The sequence below is a fragment of the Hemitrygon akajei genome, chromosome 8 (genome assembly GCF_048418815.1).
Source record: "Hemitrygon akajei chromosome 8, sHemAka1.3, whole genome shotgun sequence".
Lineage (NCBI taxonomy): Eukaryota > Metazoa > Chordata > Chondrichthyes > Myliobatiformes > Dasyatidae > Hemitrygon > Hemitrygon akajei.
The window spans coordinates 3,187,347-3,204,380 of record NC_133131.1 but is presented as its reverse complement, the minus strand read 5'-3'; the positions used below and the strand labels follow the sequence as shown (position 1 = coordinate 3,204,380).

Genomic DNA, 17,034 nt, shown 5'->3' with positions numbered 1-17,034 from the left:
GCTGCAGCATGACTTCCAGACTCTTATTTCCACACTCCTACTGATGAACACAAGCATGCCAGGCAGTGATGCAGGCAGCCAGGATGCTGTCAATTGTGCCCTTATAGTAAGTTCTTCAGATTTTGGGGCCCACACCAAACTTTTCAAACATCTGAGATGAAAGAGGCACTGTTGTGCTTTTTTCACCACACAGCCGGTATGTACAGACCACGTGAGATCCTCGGTGATGTGGATGCCGAGGAACTTAAAACTGTTCACCTGCTCAACCCCAGATCCACTGATGTCAATAGGGGCTAGCCCATTGCCATTCCTCCTGTAGTCCATAACCAGCTCCTTTGTTTTTGCAACATTGAAGGACAGGTTGTTTTCTTGCCACCACTGAGTCAAGGGTAATGACTTCTTCTCTGTAGGCTGTCTCATTATTATTTGAGATTCTGCCAATCAGTGTAGCATCGTCAGCAAATTTAATTAGCAGATTGGGAGCTGTGGGTGGCGACACAGTCATGGGTATACAGAGAGTAAAGGAGGGGGCTTAGTACACAGCCCCAAGGTTGAAGGTCAGAGGGCAGAGGTGAAGCTGCCCACGCTTACCACCTGCTAGCAATCTGACAGGAAGTTCAGGATCCAGCTACACAATGCAGGGTGAAAGCGGAGGTCTCTGAGTTTCTTGCCAAGCCTGCAGTTAATCATTGTGTTGAATGCTGAATTGTAGTTCAAGAACAGTAGTTACAGTAGGTACAGAGGGGATGTCAGGGGTAAGTTTTTTATGCAGAGTGGTGTGTGGAGTGGGCTGCTGGCGATGGATACAATAAGGTCTTTTAAGAGACTCCTGGATAGGTACATGGAGCTTGGAAAAATAGAGGGCTATGGGTAACCCAAGGTTATTTCCAAAGTACATGTTCGGCACAGCATTGAGGGCTGAAGGGCCTGTATTGTGCCGTAGGTTTTCTATGTTTCTGTTAACAGCATTCTCACATAAGCATCCCTCTTCCTAAGATGTGTACAGACGGTGGATAGAGCTGTGGCTGTTGCGTCATCTGTTGATCGGTTGTGTTGATAGGCGAATTGTAGGGGGTCCAGTGTGGGTAGCATGCTGCAGATGTAGTCCTTGACCAGCCTCTCAAAGCATTTGCTTATTATTGAGGTGAGTGCGACAGGACGCCAATCATTCAGACATGTTACCTTGGAATATTGTGAGCAGTTTTGGGTCCTTTATCTTAGAAAGGACATTCTGAAACTGGAGAGGGTTCAAAGGAAGCTCACGTAAGTTACTCCAGGATTGAACAGCTTGTCATATGAAGAGCATTCACAAGAATTCAGAAGAATGATGGGCACCTAATTGAAACCTATCGAGTGGTGAAAGGCCTTGATAGAATGTTATCCATTGGACATTACGGAAAGAATTTTAGCTCTGAATCCTTGTCAAAAGGGTTTAGTAGCTGTCATTTATAATATGATCATGAAAATACAGCCAGAAGTATCAGAAAAAATTAAGAAGGAATGCGAAAAAGAACTTCATTGTCTTATATCCACTGAGCAGTGGGAGAAAATTTTACTATTAGTCAATTCGTCCTCTATTTGTGCTAAACATGCCCTAATACAATTTAAGATTGTACATACTCATATGTCTAAGGATAAACTTGCTCGATTTTATTCTTATGTTAATCCAACCTGTGACAGATGTCATTCTGATGTTGTTCCATTGACCCATATGTTTTGGTCTTGCCCTTGTTTGCAAAATTACTGGAAAGATATTTTCAGTATTATTTCAAGAGTTCTGAATATCAATTTCCAACCGCATCCTATTACTGCAATTTTTGGTTTACCAATGGTGGATAATAGTCGTTTATCCTCTTCATCTCGACGAATGATTGCATTTGTTACATTAATGGCTAGAAGATCTATTTTATTGAATTGGAAAAAAATTAATCATCCAACTATATTTCAGTGGTTTTCTCAAACTATCTCTTGTTTGAGCTTAGAAAAAATTAGAAGTGTTGATTTTGATCCTTCAGTTAAATTTGAAGAAATTTGGAGACCATTTATTCAACATTTTCATATGAGTTAAATTGTCTTTTCCTAAACCTCACTTTTATTATCCTTAATTATTTGGATGGAGGTTCGGAGTTATTGGCACTACTGTATATATCTAACATTATGAAATGGCCCATGTTGGTTAGTGTTTTTTTTTCTTCTCTTTTTTTTGGGGTTTTTTTTTCTTTTTATTTCTTTTGTTCATAAATACTATGAGTTTGGGAGGTTATATATATTGATTATTATATATTTGAATGTCTACTTAAACTATTAACTATGTACTCTCAAACTCTTTGTATTCATGTTTCATTTATGTTTGCTTAAAAATTAATTTAAAAGATTTAAAAAGAAAGAAAGAGAATGGATGTGTAGAGGATGTTGCCTGTGCTGGGAGAGTCTAAGACCAGAAGATACGGCCTCAGAATATAGGGACGTCCTTTTAGAATAGAGATGAGGAGGAATTTCTTTAGAGTGGAGAATCTGTGGAATTCTGGCAGGTGTGGAGGCCAAGTCTTTATGTATATTTAAGGCAGAGGTTGATAGATTCTTGACTGGTCAGGGCATGAAAGGATATGGAAGAAGGCAGGAGACTGGGGCTGAGAGGAAAAATGGATCAGCCATAATGAAATGATAGAGACTCAATGGGCCAAATGGCCTGATTCTGCTCTTATATTTTATGGTCTTATCATCATCATCAGGTGCCATGCCCAGTTGGAGCTTTGACTGCCATGGCCCACACACTCCTGTTTTGGGTCAAATGGATCAATTCATTGGTATTCATTTCCAGTTCTCTGGCTGCTGTCTCCATCATCATTTGTCTTTGCCTTCCTCTTGCCTTCTTTCCTTCAATCTTTTCCATAATTACTGTGCATTCTAACGCCTCTTTCCTAATCACATGTCCAATGAAGTTATGTTGCCTTTTCATGATCTCATACATTTCTCTTTTTGTGCTTGCTCTGTTCATGACTTCCATGTTAGATATTCATTTTGTCCATGATATTCTTTGCATCCTTATGGTTTAAAGTACTTATTAAGTTTGTCTGCCACAGTAATGCAGCTGGCATAATAAAAGACCCCACCTACCCCAGGCATTCCATCTTCTCCCTCCCCTTTATTGGTCACAAGATATAAAGGTCTGAAAGCACGTACTACCAGACTCAATGACAGCTTCCACCCTGCAGATATAAGATTATTAAATATTCTTTAGTGTGTTAAGATGGATTCTTGACTTCACAATCTACCTCATTGTGATGTTGCACCTTGTTTATCTGCACTGCATTTTCTATCACTATTATACTTTGCATTGTTATTGATTTACCTTGTTCTACCTCAATGCATTATGTAATGATTTGATCTGTATGAACAGTATTTAAGACAAGCTTTGCACTATCCACTTTCAGACTATTAGTCATAGAAAATCTCAGCACAGAAGTAGGCCCTTCAGCCTATGCTGGACCACTTAAACTGCCTAGTCCTATTCACCTGTAGCAGGATTATAGCCCTCCATACCCCTCCCATCCATGTACCTATCCAAACTTCTTTGAAGCATTGAAATTGGAATTGCATCCACCATTTGCATTGGCAGCTGGTTCCATATTCTCACCATCCTCTGAGTGAAGAAGTTTCCCCTCATGTTTACCTTGTTACCTGTTGTAATTAGTTTGTTCTCATTTTTTAAAAATTCTACTTGGCTTGTTATTTTGCAGTCTATTATTAAAAGTTATCATTCATTGCTGAATCGTCTTTGCTGCTCTGCTTTTGGGTCAAACCTCCTCAATCTTTCCTGACACTACCTACCTTAACAGAGAACCTGATGAAGGGTCTCAGCCCAAAACGTCAACTGTTTATTTCCCTCCATAGATGCTACGTGACCTCCTGAGTTCCTCCAGTATTTCGTGTGTCTACTTGTTAATTGTAATCAGTGGAGAGTAGGGTTCAGGAAAGTCACCGAACAACTATAACAGTGTTGAGCGCATCTGAAGAGCCATGATCTAAACTGTCCCGAGAGGTGGGAAGTGGTTGTTCTGTGTGTCGTGAAGTCAGCGCGTCCGTAGCCTCTTTGGGGTATCTTTCTATGGCAGACAGCAAAAAGCCAGAGATCTTCCATAATGTCATGTCGAATAAATACCGAAAGGGCAAAATTCTATTCGAATTTAATTAATCGAACAAGTGCCGAAATCCTCAACTCACGCTGGTCTGCAGAGCGTTTCCCCCCTTTTTTTTAACAAAACCATAAAAGTTTATTTACACAAAAATACCCAAAATACAAACATTAATCATTTACAAGAGAGTGAATAAATTCAAATTAAAATACGATTATTAAACTGAAAAATAGTCAGTGTTCTGACCGCTCCCGGAAATCCTCCACTGTGACCGCATTGCTCCCTCTCTAAGGACAACCGAGCACGAACGGCAAGCAGTCGGCCCTGGCAGAGGGCCCGACTTTCCGCCGCCTTCCGTGCGTTTCCCGCTCACCGCTCGTGAACACTGATTGGTGGCTTCGGACGCGAGCTGTCACCATGGCAACCGCCTCGCGTAAACACAGGTCGGCTATGGCTATGGCGGCGAGGTGGTTGGCGGAAGTTCGAGAACAAGTGCAGTTCAGTGAGGTTAGTGACACGAAGATTCAGGCAATATCCCGCTGCCAGATACATTTAACGGAATCAAGAGTGAAACTACACATATGCTGGGAAATCAGGCGAAAGGAAAGCAGGCAGAAGTCTATTTCCCGGGGTGAGAGGCTTGTTCTGGGAAGAAATTAAACATGTTAAAATCTGTATACTTTGGCGTTTTGCAGATAAAGGGGCTAAATTATTGAAACATATATACTAAGGGACACGATAAGATAAATACCGAGGCTAGAAAGCTTGTGTAGAAAGAGAGACTCGTAAAGATCTGTTTTCTCTGCAGCATAGGAGACTGAAGGGTGGCCTTATAGAGCTGTATAAAATTATTCAGGGCATAAATAAAGTAAATGTACAATGTCACTCAGACTCCCCTCCAGCAACTTTTGAATCACCGGCCATTAGTTCTCTGGCTTGTTCTAGCAGCCCTTCTTAAATAAAGGCACATTAGCTACCTCCAGTCTTCTGGTGCCTCGCTTGGGTCTATTTTTGTCAGGGCACAGCAGTTTCTTTCCTAACCTCCCATAATGTTCTAAGAGTTCGATATTCCAGGGTTCAGTTGTTTTAGACTTGATAGAGTAGGAGGGATTAAGGGGCGAGAGGTGGCGTTGCTAGTCGGAAAAAGTCAGGGCAGTGCTCTGTCAGGACAGACTGGAGAACTTGTCTAGTGAGGCTTTATGGATACATTTGGGAATAAGAAAGGTATGACCACGTTTATAGGGCTATATTATAGACCATCCAACAGTCTGGAATTTAGGGGAGCACATTTTGTAGAGAAATCTCAGACTGTTGCAAGAAACATAGCCTTATGATAGTAGGTGATTTTAACTTTCCACATATTGACTGGAACTCCCATACTATAAAAGAAGTAGATGGAGTTTGTCAAATGAGTTCAAGAAAGTTTCCTTAATCAGTACATTGAAGTCCCAGTGAGAGAATGTATTACACTTGATCTTCTATTCGGAATGAGACGGGGCAGGTGACAGAAGTTTGTGTGTCTTCTCCAAGTTCAGGCTTACATTGTTCTTCTCACAGCAATCCACTAGCAGCTCAACTTCCCTCTTTATACTCCGTCTTGTCATTGTTTTTATAAAGCCAACCTCTGTTGTGTCATCTGCAAACTTAATGACAGGGTTTGAGCTGGATCCTGCAACACAGTAATGCGTTAGTAGTGGGAACAGCAATGGGCTGAGCACACAGCCTTGGAGAGCTTACCTGAACATATCTGACAAACCCTATCCCATCTAGTTCTTTTACAGTATGGGAGTCCCAGTCAATATGTGGAAAGTTAAATTCACCAACTTTACAACTTTATGTTTCTTACAACAGTCTACAATCTCTCTACAAATTTGTTCCTCTAAATCCCATGAACTGTTCAGTGGTCTACTTTGTTTCTTATTCCTCAGTTCCACCCATAAATCCTTATAGATGAGTTCCCTAGTTGTCCTGACTGAACACTGTTGTAACATTTTCCCTGCCTAATAATGCCACCCTTCGCCCTTTAATCCATCCCACTCTGTCTTGTCTAAAACAACAAAACCCCAGAATACTGACATGCTAGTCCGGCCCCTCCTTCAACCAAGTGCCACTAATGGCTACATTGTCATAATTCCATGTGTTGATCCATGCCCTGAGCTTATCTGCCTTCCCTTTGAAACTTCTTGAATTGAAATATACGCAGCTCAGGACATCAGTTACACCATGCTCAACCTTTTGACTGCTGACATTGGGGTCCTAACGATCCTCTGTCTCCACAACCCCTCCACCATATGTTCTGGCACTCTGATTCTTATCCCCCTGCAACTCTAGTTTAAACCCTACCCCCTTCCTCCCACATGCAGCACTAGCAAATCTTTCCACTAGAATATTAGTCCCCCTCCAGTTCAAGTGCTGACCATCTCTTCTGTACAAGTCTCACCTTTCCTGGAAGAGAGCCCAATGATCCAGAAATCTAATGCCCTTTCTCCTACACCAACCCTTTAGCCACGTGTTAAACTGTATGATCTTCCCATCACAACCCTGGATGTCCTACCCTTTAACTTAGCACCTAACTCTCTGAACTCACTTTGCAGAACCTTGTCACTCATCCTACCTATGCCATTGGTACCTACATGGACTATGACCTCTGGCTGCTCATCCTCCCACTTAAGAATGCTGATGATTTGATCCAAGATGTTGTGGACCCTGGCACCTAGGAGACAATATACCATCTGGGAATTTCATTCTTGTCCACAGTACCTCCTTTCTGTTCCCCTAACTAATGAATCACCTATCACCACAGCTCACCTCTTTCAGCCCCCTTCCCTTCTGAGCCACAGAGCCAAACTCAGTACCAGAGACCTGACCACTATGACTTTTCTCTGCTAGGTCATCCTCCTCCTCCCAACAGTATCCAAAATGGTGTACCTGTTGTTGACGGGGACGGCCACAGGAGTACTCTGCACTGGCTGTTTAATCCCTTTCATGCTCCTGACTGTCACCCAGTGTCCTGTGTCCTGCACCTTAGGTATACCTACCTCACTATATGTCCTATCAATCACTCACTTCCACACACATGATCCAGAGTCCATCCAGTTCCATCTCCAACTCCTTAATGCAGAGTGTTAGAAGCTGCAGCTGGATGCACTTTTTGCAGGTGTTGTCATCAGGGACACTGGAGGTTTCTCTGCCTTCCCACATCCCGTAAGAGAAGCATTCAACTATCCTTCATGGCATCCTACTGTTCTAACTGTACAAATATGAAGAAGGAAAACAATAAATAAACTGGGAAAAATGTATCTGCAGTTTTTTCACCTTCTCTCATTCAAGCCTCTTCTTTGCTAAAGCCCCAAAATCCCAACTTCAACACTGTCCACTCCAACAATGGCTGCTCCACTTGCTCCTGCCTTATTTTAATTTGTTCTTGCTAATCAATTCCAATCGCTGATTGGCTGTTGAAAATATCAAACTGCTGCGAATTGATACCTATGTAGTCAGTCAGCGAATCTGACTGAGCTATGTCTTCTCACGCTTAGGATCGCTGATTGGCTGATTTTCGCCTTTGAATTCTGATTGGCTGCTGTTTAAGCTCTGAAAAAGTAACTGTGAGCGCTGATTTTTAAAGCTCTTTGACCTGGGTGAAGGCACCATTACTTTTTGTCTCCAAACTCCAGTTGGCTGCTGTTCAAGCTCTGAAAAAATGGCTATGAAACATTGATTTTTAAAGCTGTGTCCTTGAACTAGGTGAAGACACCATTACTTTTCACTGAGTGAAAATGTTGATCCACTGTTTAAGGAAGGCTTTCAGAAAAAAACATGAAATTGGAGGCCAGTGAGCCAGACATCAGCAGTCGGAAAGTTATTGGAAGGTATTGAAGTCCCCAACTATAATTTGAAATGTGTTGGGATAGGCTGTTTCTTATCTGGAGATGGCATGATGCATTGTCGTGAGTGCTTGATTATAGTCAGCTGCTGGTATTTACACTGCAGTCAGGATTACACTTGAAAACTCCTGAGATAAATATGATGGACGGCATTTGACTGTTAGGAGGTCCAAGTCAGGTGAGCATGAGTTTGACAGAACTGCCATGACAGAGCACCAACAAGAATTAACCATAAAGCACACATCTCCTTCCTTTGCCTTAACTGAATCCGCAGTTCGGTCCATTCTGTAAATCATGAATCCTTCTGGTCTGACTGTTGTACCCGGTGTGTCCGCATATAACCAAGTTTCGATAAACCATACAATTGAGATGAATCTCATCTGCATCTGATACAGCAGTCTTGCCCTCATATCCTCAGTTTTATTCTCCGTTGACTGCACATTTGCCAACAAAATGATGGGTAGAGGAGGCCTCACCCCTCTGCATTTCATCCTGGCTTGGATTTCCACTCTGTTGCCACACTTTCAGCCATGGCAATAAGCCTTAAAGGCATCACACCTGACTGGTCCGGCTTCTTCAGATCATTGAGGTGAATTAAAAGTCCATTGTTCAGAGGAAAGTTACATGGTGCAGATTACTGCACAAATAATTCAAAAGAAGAATATTTAAGATAAATTTTGGAACAATTTTCTGCAGCCCACAGAAAGGCACCATTGATCGTCAATGCCATCTATATCTTACACGATACATGAAGTAATATTTCCATAAATAAATTCACAAATAATAAAATACATTCCAGAACATTTCATTTATGACACGAGTTAAAAAGTGAACAGTATAATGCTACCCATGCTTCATAAGTAATGAGACCTCAGTGGTGGCAGGGAATTCACGGCCTACGTGAAGAAGCTGTTTCCCATCCTAACAGTCCTTGTCTTAATGCTGTGGTACTTCCTGCCTGATGGTAGGGGAGTCAAAGAGATTGTGTGACGATGGGTGGGATCACTGACAATGCTAAGAGCCCTGTTTACACAGTGCTCCTTATAAATATCTTAGATGGGTAGAAGAGAAACTCTGATGATTAAGATTAATTAAGATGGAGAGTGACATAGTTAATTCAGAAACAAAGGTTCTGAACAAAGGTTCTGAACTTAAAGAAGGGTAACTTTGAAGGTATGAGACATGAATTAGCTAAGATAGACTGGCAAATGATACTTAAAGGGTTGACGGTGGATATGCAATGGCAAGCATTTAGAGATCACATGGATGAACTACAACAATTGTTCATCCCAATTTGGCAAAAGAATAAACCAGGGAAGGTAGTGCACCCATGGCTGACAAGGGAAACTAGGGATAGTATCAAGTCCAAAGAAGAAACATATAAATTAGCAAAAAAAAGCGGCACACCTGAGGACTGGGAGAAATTCAGAGACCAGCAAAGGAGGACAAAGGGCTTAATTAGGAAAGGGAAAAAAGATTATTAGAGAAAGCTGGCAGGGAACATAAAAACTGACTGTAAAAGTTTTTATAGATATGTGAAAAGAAAAAGATTGATCAAGACAAATGTAGGTCCTTTACAGTCAGAAACAGGTGAATTGATCGTAGGGAACAAAGACATGGCAGACCAATTGAATAACTACTTTGGTTCTGTCTTCACTAAGGAGGACATAAATAATCTTCCGGAAATAGTAAGGGACCGAGGGTCTAGTGAGATGGAGGAACTGAGGGAAATACATGTTAGTAGGGAAGTGGTGTTAGGTAAATTGAAGGGATTAAAGGCAGATAAATCCCCAGGGCCAGATGGTCTGCATCCCAGAGTGCTTAAGGAAGTAGCCCAAGAAATAGTGGATGCATTAGTGATAATTTTTCAAAACTCCTTAGATTCTGGATTAGTTCCTGAGGATTGGAGGGTGGCTAATGTAACCCCACTTTTTAAAAAAGGAGGGAGAGAAAAACGGGGGAATTATAGACCGGTTAGTCTGACATCGGTGGTGGGGAAAATGCTAGGGTCGGTTATCAAAGATGTGATAACAGCACATTTGGAAAGAGGTGAAATCATCGGACAAAGTCAGCATGGATTTGTGAAAGGAAAATCATGTCTGACGAATCTTATAGAATTTTTTGAAGATGTAACTAGTAGAGTGGATAGGAGAGAGCCAGTGGATGTGGAATATTTAGATTTTCAAAAGGCTTTTGACAAGGTCCCACACAGGAGATTAGTGTGCAAACTTAAAGCACACGGTATTGGGGGTGTGGTATTGATGTGGATAAAGAATTGGTTGGCAGACAGGAAACAAAGAGTGGGAGTAAACGGGACCTTTTCAGAATGGCAGGCAGTGACTAGTGGGGTACCGCAAGGCTCAGTGCTGGGACCCCAGTTGTTTACAATATATATTAATGATTTAGACGAGGGAATTAAATGCAGCATCTCCAAGTTTGCGGATGACACGAAGCTGGGTGGCGGTGTTAGCTGTGAGGGGGATGCTAAAAGGATAGGTTAGGTGAGTGGGCAAATTCATTGCAGATGCAATTTAATGTGGATAAATGTGAGGTTATCCACTTTGGTTGCAAGAACGGGAAAACAGATTATTATCTGAACAGTGGCCGATTAGGAAAAGGGGAGATGCAACGAGACCTGGGTGTCATTGTACACCAGTCGTTGAAGGTGGGCATGCAGGTACAGCAGGCGGTGAAAAAGGCAAATGGTATGTTGGCATTCATAGCAAAAGGATTTGAGTACAGGAGCGGGGAGGTTCTACTGCAGTTGTACAAGGCCTTGGTGAGACCGCACCTAGAATATTGTGTACAGTTTTGGTCCCCTAATCTGAGGAAAGACATTCTTGCCATAGAGGGAGTACAGAGAAGGTTGACCAGATTGATTCCTGGGATGGCAGGACTTTCATATGAAGAAAGACTGGATCGACTAGGCTTATACTCACTGGAATTTAGAAGATTGAGGGGGGATCTTATTGAAACGTATAATTGTACAGGCTAGATGCAGGAAGATTGTTTCCGATGATGGGGAAGTCCAGAATGAGGGGTCACAGTTTAAGGATAATGGGGAAACCTTTTAGGACCGAGATGAGGAAAAACTTCTTCACACAGAGAGTGGTGAATCTGTGGAATTCTCTGCCACAGGAAACAGTTGAGGCCGGTTCATTGGCTATATTTAAGAGGAAGTTAGATATGGCCCTCGTGGCTAAAGGGATCAGGGGGTATGGAGAGAAAGCAGGTACAGGGTTCTGAGTTGGATGATCAGCCGTGATCATACTGAACAGCGGTGCAGGCTCGAAGGGCCGAATGGCCTACTCCTGCACCTATTTTCTATGTTTCTATGATCCTCTCAGCAGGCCTCGCAATCCTTTGTAGGGTCTTGTGGTCAGATGCCTTGCAATTCATGTACCAGACAGTGATGCAGCTGGTCAAGATGTTTTCACTGGTGCTCCTGTAACAATTGGTTAGAATGGTGGGGTTGGTGGGGGGGGGAAGCCTCACTCACCTCAGTTTCCTCAGGGAGTGGAGAAGCTGCTGTGCTTTCTTGACTAAAGAGGTGATATTGAGGGACCAGGTGAGATCATTGTCTATGTGTACTCCCAGAAATTTAGTGCTCCTAACTCTGTCCACGGAGGAGGCATTTATGCGCAGTGAAAAGAGGTCCACAATCGTCTCTTTAGTCTTGTTCACATTGAGATTCAAGTTGTGCTCACACCATTCTACAAGCCACTCCACCTCCTCTTTGTACACCGTCTCTTCATCATTGTTGATGAGGCCAACCACTGTTGTGTCATCAGTGAGCTTGATGATTTGGTTTGAGCTGGATCTAACAGTGCAGCAGTAGCATGAACAGGGTCCCTTCAATGAATTTTAAAAAGTGAAAAGGTACTAGTATAATTTCCTCAGTGATAGGGACTGTGTAGCTACACAGTGAGTGAACCATGTATCAATAAACAGTGACAAGGAATTGTGCACTAATAACCCACTGTTAAGAAACCGGAACACCCAGAGGAAACCCAAGTAGTCGCAGTGAGGACGTTCAAACTCCTTGCAGGCAGCTGCAGAATTGAACCCAGAACACTAGTGCTGTAGTAGCATTATGCTAACTACTACACTACAGTGCTGTCTAAATATCAATATACAATTAATTATTAATATTCCAGTGAAAAGGAACCAGCCAACTATATCCTAGTAAGCACAACAGGGTTTTGCCACATAAATTTTGAATCCTGATATGAGGGTATTTCTATTATAGACAATAGACAATAGACAGTAGGTGCAGGAGTAGGCCATTTGGCCCTTCTAGCCAGCACCGCCATTCACTGTGATCATGGCTGATCATACACAATCAGTACCCCGTTCCTGCCCTCTCCCCATATCCCTTGACCCCGCTATCTATAAGAGCTCTATCTAACTCTCTCTTGAATGCATCCAGAGACTTGGCCTCCACTGCCTTCTAGGGCAGAGCATTCCACATATCCACCACTCTCTGGCTGAAAAAGTTTTTCCGCATCTCTGTTCTAAATGGCCTACCTGTTATTCTTAAACTGTGGCCTCTAGTTCTGGACTCACCCATCAGCGGGAACATGCTTCCTGCCTCCAGTGTGTCCAATCCCTTAATAATCTTATATGTTTCAATCAGATCCCCTCTCATCCTTCTAAATTCCAGTGTATACAAGCCCAGTCGCTCCAATCTTTCAACATATGACAGTCCCGCCATTCCAGGAATTAACCTTGTGAACCTACGCTGCACTCCCTCAATAGCAAGAATGTCCTTCCTCAAATTTGGAGACCAAAACTGCACACAATACTCCAAGTGGGATCTCACCAGGGCCCTGTACAGCTGCAGAAGGAACTATTTACTCCTATACTCAATTCCTCTTGTTATAAAAGCCAGCATGCCATTAGCTTTCTTCACTCCCTGCTGTACCTGCATGCTTGCTTTCATTGACTGATGTACAAGAACACCTAGATCTCGTTGTACTTCCCCTTTTCCTAACTTGGCTCCATTTAGATAGTAATCTGCCTTCCTGTTCTTGCCACCAAAGTGGATAACCTCACATTTATCCACATTAAACTGCATCTGCCATACATTTGTCCACTCACCCAACCTGTCTAAGTCACCCTGCATTCTCATAACATCCTCCTGACATTTCACACTGCCACCCAGCTTTGTGTCATCAGCAAATTTGCTAAAGTTACTTTTAATCCCTTCATCTAAATCATTAATGTATATTGTAAACAGCTGCAGTCCCAGCACCGAACCTTGCGGTACCCCACTGGTCACAGCCTGCCATTCCGGAAGGGACCCGTTAATCTCTACTCTTTGTTTCCTGTCAGCCAGCCAATTTTCAATCCATGTCAGTACTCTGTCCCCAATACCATGTGCCCTAATTTTGCCCACTAATCTCCTATGTGGGACTTTATCAAAAGCTTTCTGGAAGTCCAGGTACACTACATCCACTGGCTCTCCCTTGTCCATTTTCATAGTTACATCCTCAAAAAACTCCAGAAGATTAGTCAAGCATGATTTTCCCTTCATAAATCCATGCTGACTCGGACTGATTCTTCTACTGCTATCCAAATGTGTCGTAATTTCCTCTTTTATAATTGACTCCAGCATCTTTCCCACCACTGACGTCAGGCTAACCGGTCTATAATTCCCTGTTTTCTCTCACCCTCCTTTCTTGAAAAGTGGGACAATATTAGCCACCCTCCAATCAGCAGGAACTGTTCCTGAATCTATAGAACATTGGAAAATGATTACCAATGCGTCCACGATTTCTAGAGCCACTTCTTTAAGTACCCTGGGATGCAGACCATCAGGTCCCGGGGACTTATCAGCCTTCAGACTCAGCAGTCTATCCAACATCGTTTTTTGCCTAATATAAATTTCCTTCAGTTCATCCTTTACCTTAGTTCCTTTGGCCACTATTACATCTGGGAGATTGTTTGTGTCTTCCCTAGTGAAGACAGATCCAAAGTACCTGTTCAACTCATCTGCCATTTCCTTGTTCCCCATAATAAATTCACCCATTTCTGTCTTCAATGGCCCAATTTTGGTCTTAACTATTTTTTTGCTATTCACATACCTAAAGAAGCTTTTACTATCCTCCTTTATATTCTTGGCTAGTTTACCTTCGTACCTCATTTTTTCTTGGTGTATTGCCTATTTTGTTATCTTCTGTTGCTCTTTAAAAGCTTCCCAGTCCTCCGGTTTCCCGCTCATCTTTGCTGTGTTATACTTCTCTTTTATTTTTATACTGCCCTTTACTTCCCTCGTCAGCCACGGCCGCCCCTTACTCCCCTTAGGATCTTTCTTCTTCTTTGGAATGAACTGATCCTGCACCTTCTGCATTATTCCCAGAAATACCTGCCATTGTTGTTCCACTGTCTTCCCTGCTAGGGTATTGTTCCATTGAACTTTGGCCAGCTCCTCCCTCATAGCTCCATAGTTCTCTTTGTTCAACTGTAATACTGACACATCCGATTTTCCCTTCTCCTTCCCAAATTGTAGGTTAAAACATATCATATTATGGTCACTACCTCCTAATGGTTCCTTTACCTCAAGGTCCCTGATCAAATTTGGTTCATTGCACAACACTAAATCTAGAATTGCCTTCTATTATTATCACTGAGTTTCTTCTTGAATATTTTTTCTTCTAGGGTTGGCAGGAGTATTGCAAAGAGCTAGTTGATGTTGTGCTCCAGCAATTAGCAGAAGGACATGTAAATTTCTTCACTGATTTATCTACATCGGAGAAAACACTTCTTGTAGACCGAGCTGCCAAAGTAATCAATGAAGGTAATTAATGAAATAAATTTATTGCCTAAGTAGAGAGTCATAGTGGAACTAGGCCCTTCTGTCTAATCCAATTTTCCAACATTCAGCCTATAGCCTTCTATGTCATAGCTTTTCAAGTCCTTATCTATTTCTTAACTGTTACTCAAAACTCTGTCTCCACCTACGCCTCAGGCATGCAGCCCAGATCTTGGTTGAAGTTCCCTTTAAATCTCCCACCTTTCCCTTTAAATCTCACCTATGCACACTGATTATGGATAACTTTTCTAAGAGAAAATGTTAAACACTTTTTATCCTATTTATGACATTTATAATTTTGTCTTACATCAATCAGATCCTCTATTAGCCTGTTCTGCTCAAGGAAAACAACTCTAGCCTATCCATTTTCCCACAGCTGAAACTCTCCATTCTATTTCTGACAAGTAGCCACTGATCTGAACTCTCTCTGATGCAATGACATATTTCCTATAGAATGGTGGCCAGAATTATATGGATGGTATTTCAGCAATGGCCTAACTAATGCTTATTTAATTTACCAGTAACATCCCTTCTCTTATATTCTATACTCCTGCTAATGAAGGCAACTACCTTCTTTATCCATGATTAAGACCATAAGACATAGGAGCAGATTTAGGCAATTTAGCCCATCAAGTCTGCTCCGCCATTCAATTATGGCTGATCTTTTTTCTCTCTTCCTCAATTCCATTTCCTGGCCTTCTCCCTGTAATCTTTGTTGCCATGTTCAATCAAGAACCTATCAATCTCTGCCTTAAATACACCCAATGACCTGGCCTCCAAGCTGCACGTGGCAACAAATTCCACAAGTTCACCACCCTCTGGCTAAAAACATTTCTCCGCATCTCTGTTTTGAATGGATGCCCTTCTATCCTGAGGCTGTGCCCTCTTGTCCTAGACTCTCCCACCATGGGAAACATCCTTTCCACATCAACTCTGTCTAGGCCTTTCAACATTCAAAAGGTTTCAATGAGATCCCTCCTCATCCTTCTAATTTCCAGCGAGTACAGACCCAGAGCCATCAAACGTTCCTCATATGATAACCCTTTCTTTCTTGGAATCATCCTTGTAAACCTCCTCTGGAACCTCTCCAATGCCAGCACTTCTCTTCTAAGATGAGGAGCCCAAAACTGTACACAATACTCAAGGTGAAGCCTCACCAGTGCTTTATAAAGCCTCAGCATCACATCCCTGCTCTTGTATTCTAGACCTCTTGAAATGAATGTTAACATTGCATTTGCCTTCCTCACCACTGACTCAACCTGCAAATTAACCTTTAGGGTGTTCTGCACAAGGACTCCAAAGTCCCTTTGCATCTCAGATTTTTGAATTTTCTCCCCAATTAGAAAATAGTCTGCACATTTATTTCTACTACCAAAGTGGATGACCATGAATTTTCCAACATTATATTTCATTTGCCACTCTTCTTGCCCATTCTCCTAATCTGTCTAAGTCCTTCTCCATCCTACCTGTTTCCTCAACACTACCTGCTCCTTCACCAATCTTCGTATCATCTGCAAACTTGGCAACAAAGCCATCTATTTCATCATCTAAATCATTTATATACAGCATAAAAAGAAGTGGTCCCAACACCGACCCCTGCAGAACACCACTAGTCACTGGCAGCCAACCAGACAAGGATCCTTTTATTCCGACTCACTGCCTTCTTCCAACCAGCCAATGCTCTAACCATGTCAGTTACTTTCCTGTATGGGCTCTTTACTTGTAAGCAACCTCATGTGTGACACCTTGTCAAAGGCTTTCTGAAAGTCCAATCATACAACATCCACTGCATCCCTTTTATCTATCCTACTTGTAATACCCTCAAAGAATTCCAACAGGTTCATCCCTTAAAGAAACCATGCAGACTTTGTCCTATCTTGTCCTGTGACACCAAGTAGTCCATCACCTCATTCTCAACAATTGACTAACATCTTCCCAGCCACTGAGGTCAGGCTAACTGGTCTATAATTTCCTTTCTGTTGCCTTCCTCCTTTCTTAAAGAGTGGAGTGACATTTGCAGTTTTCCAGTCCTTTGACACCATGCCAGAGTCCAATGATTTTAAAAAGATCATTACTAATACCACCACAATCTTTAACGCTGTCTCTTTCAGAACCCTAGGGTGCAGTTCACCTGGTCCAGTTGACTTATATACTTTTAGGTCTTTCAGCTTTTTGAGTACCTTCTCTCTTGTAATAGTAA

The 17,034-nt window shown here is 42.2% G+C and overlaps 1 protein-coding gene across 6 annotated transcripts in view; it reads left to right on the top strand.

Annotated features, from left to right (window-relative positions):
- The first annotated feature begins 4,572 nt into the window (after positions 1-4,572).
- LOC140731559 (uncharacterized) overlaps positions 4,573-17,034 on the top strand; it is a 281,877-nt gene continuing 269,415 nt past the window's right edge. For 5 of the 6 annotated variants that reach the window (XM_073053075.1, XM_073053073.1, XM_073053072.1 and 2 more), the window contains exons 1-2: positions 4,585-4,643; positions 14,681-14,819. In XM_073053075.1, coding sequence (XP_072909176.1) covers positions 4,587-4,643; positions 14,681-14,819 — 196 coding nt within the window. In that variant the 5' untranslated portion in view covers positions 4,585-4,586. Of the gene's footprint in view, positions 4,644-14,680; positions 14,820-17,034 lie in introns of all 6 variants that reach the window. The other variant, XM_073053074.1, reaches the window with a different exon arrangement.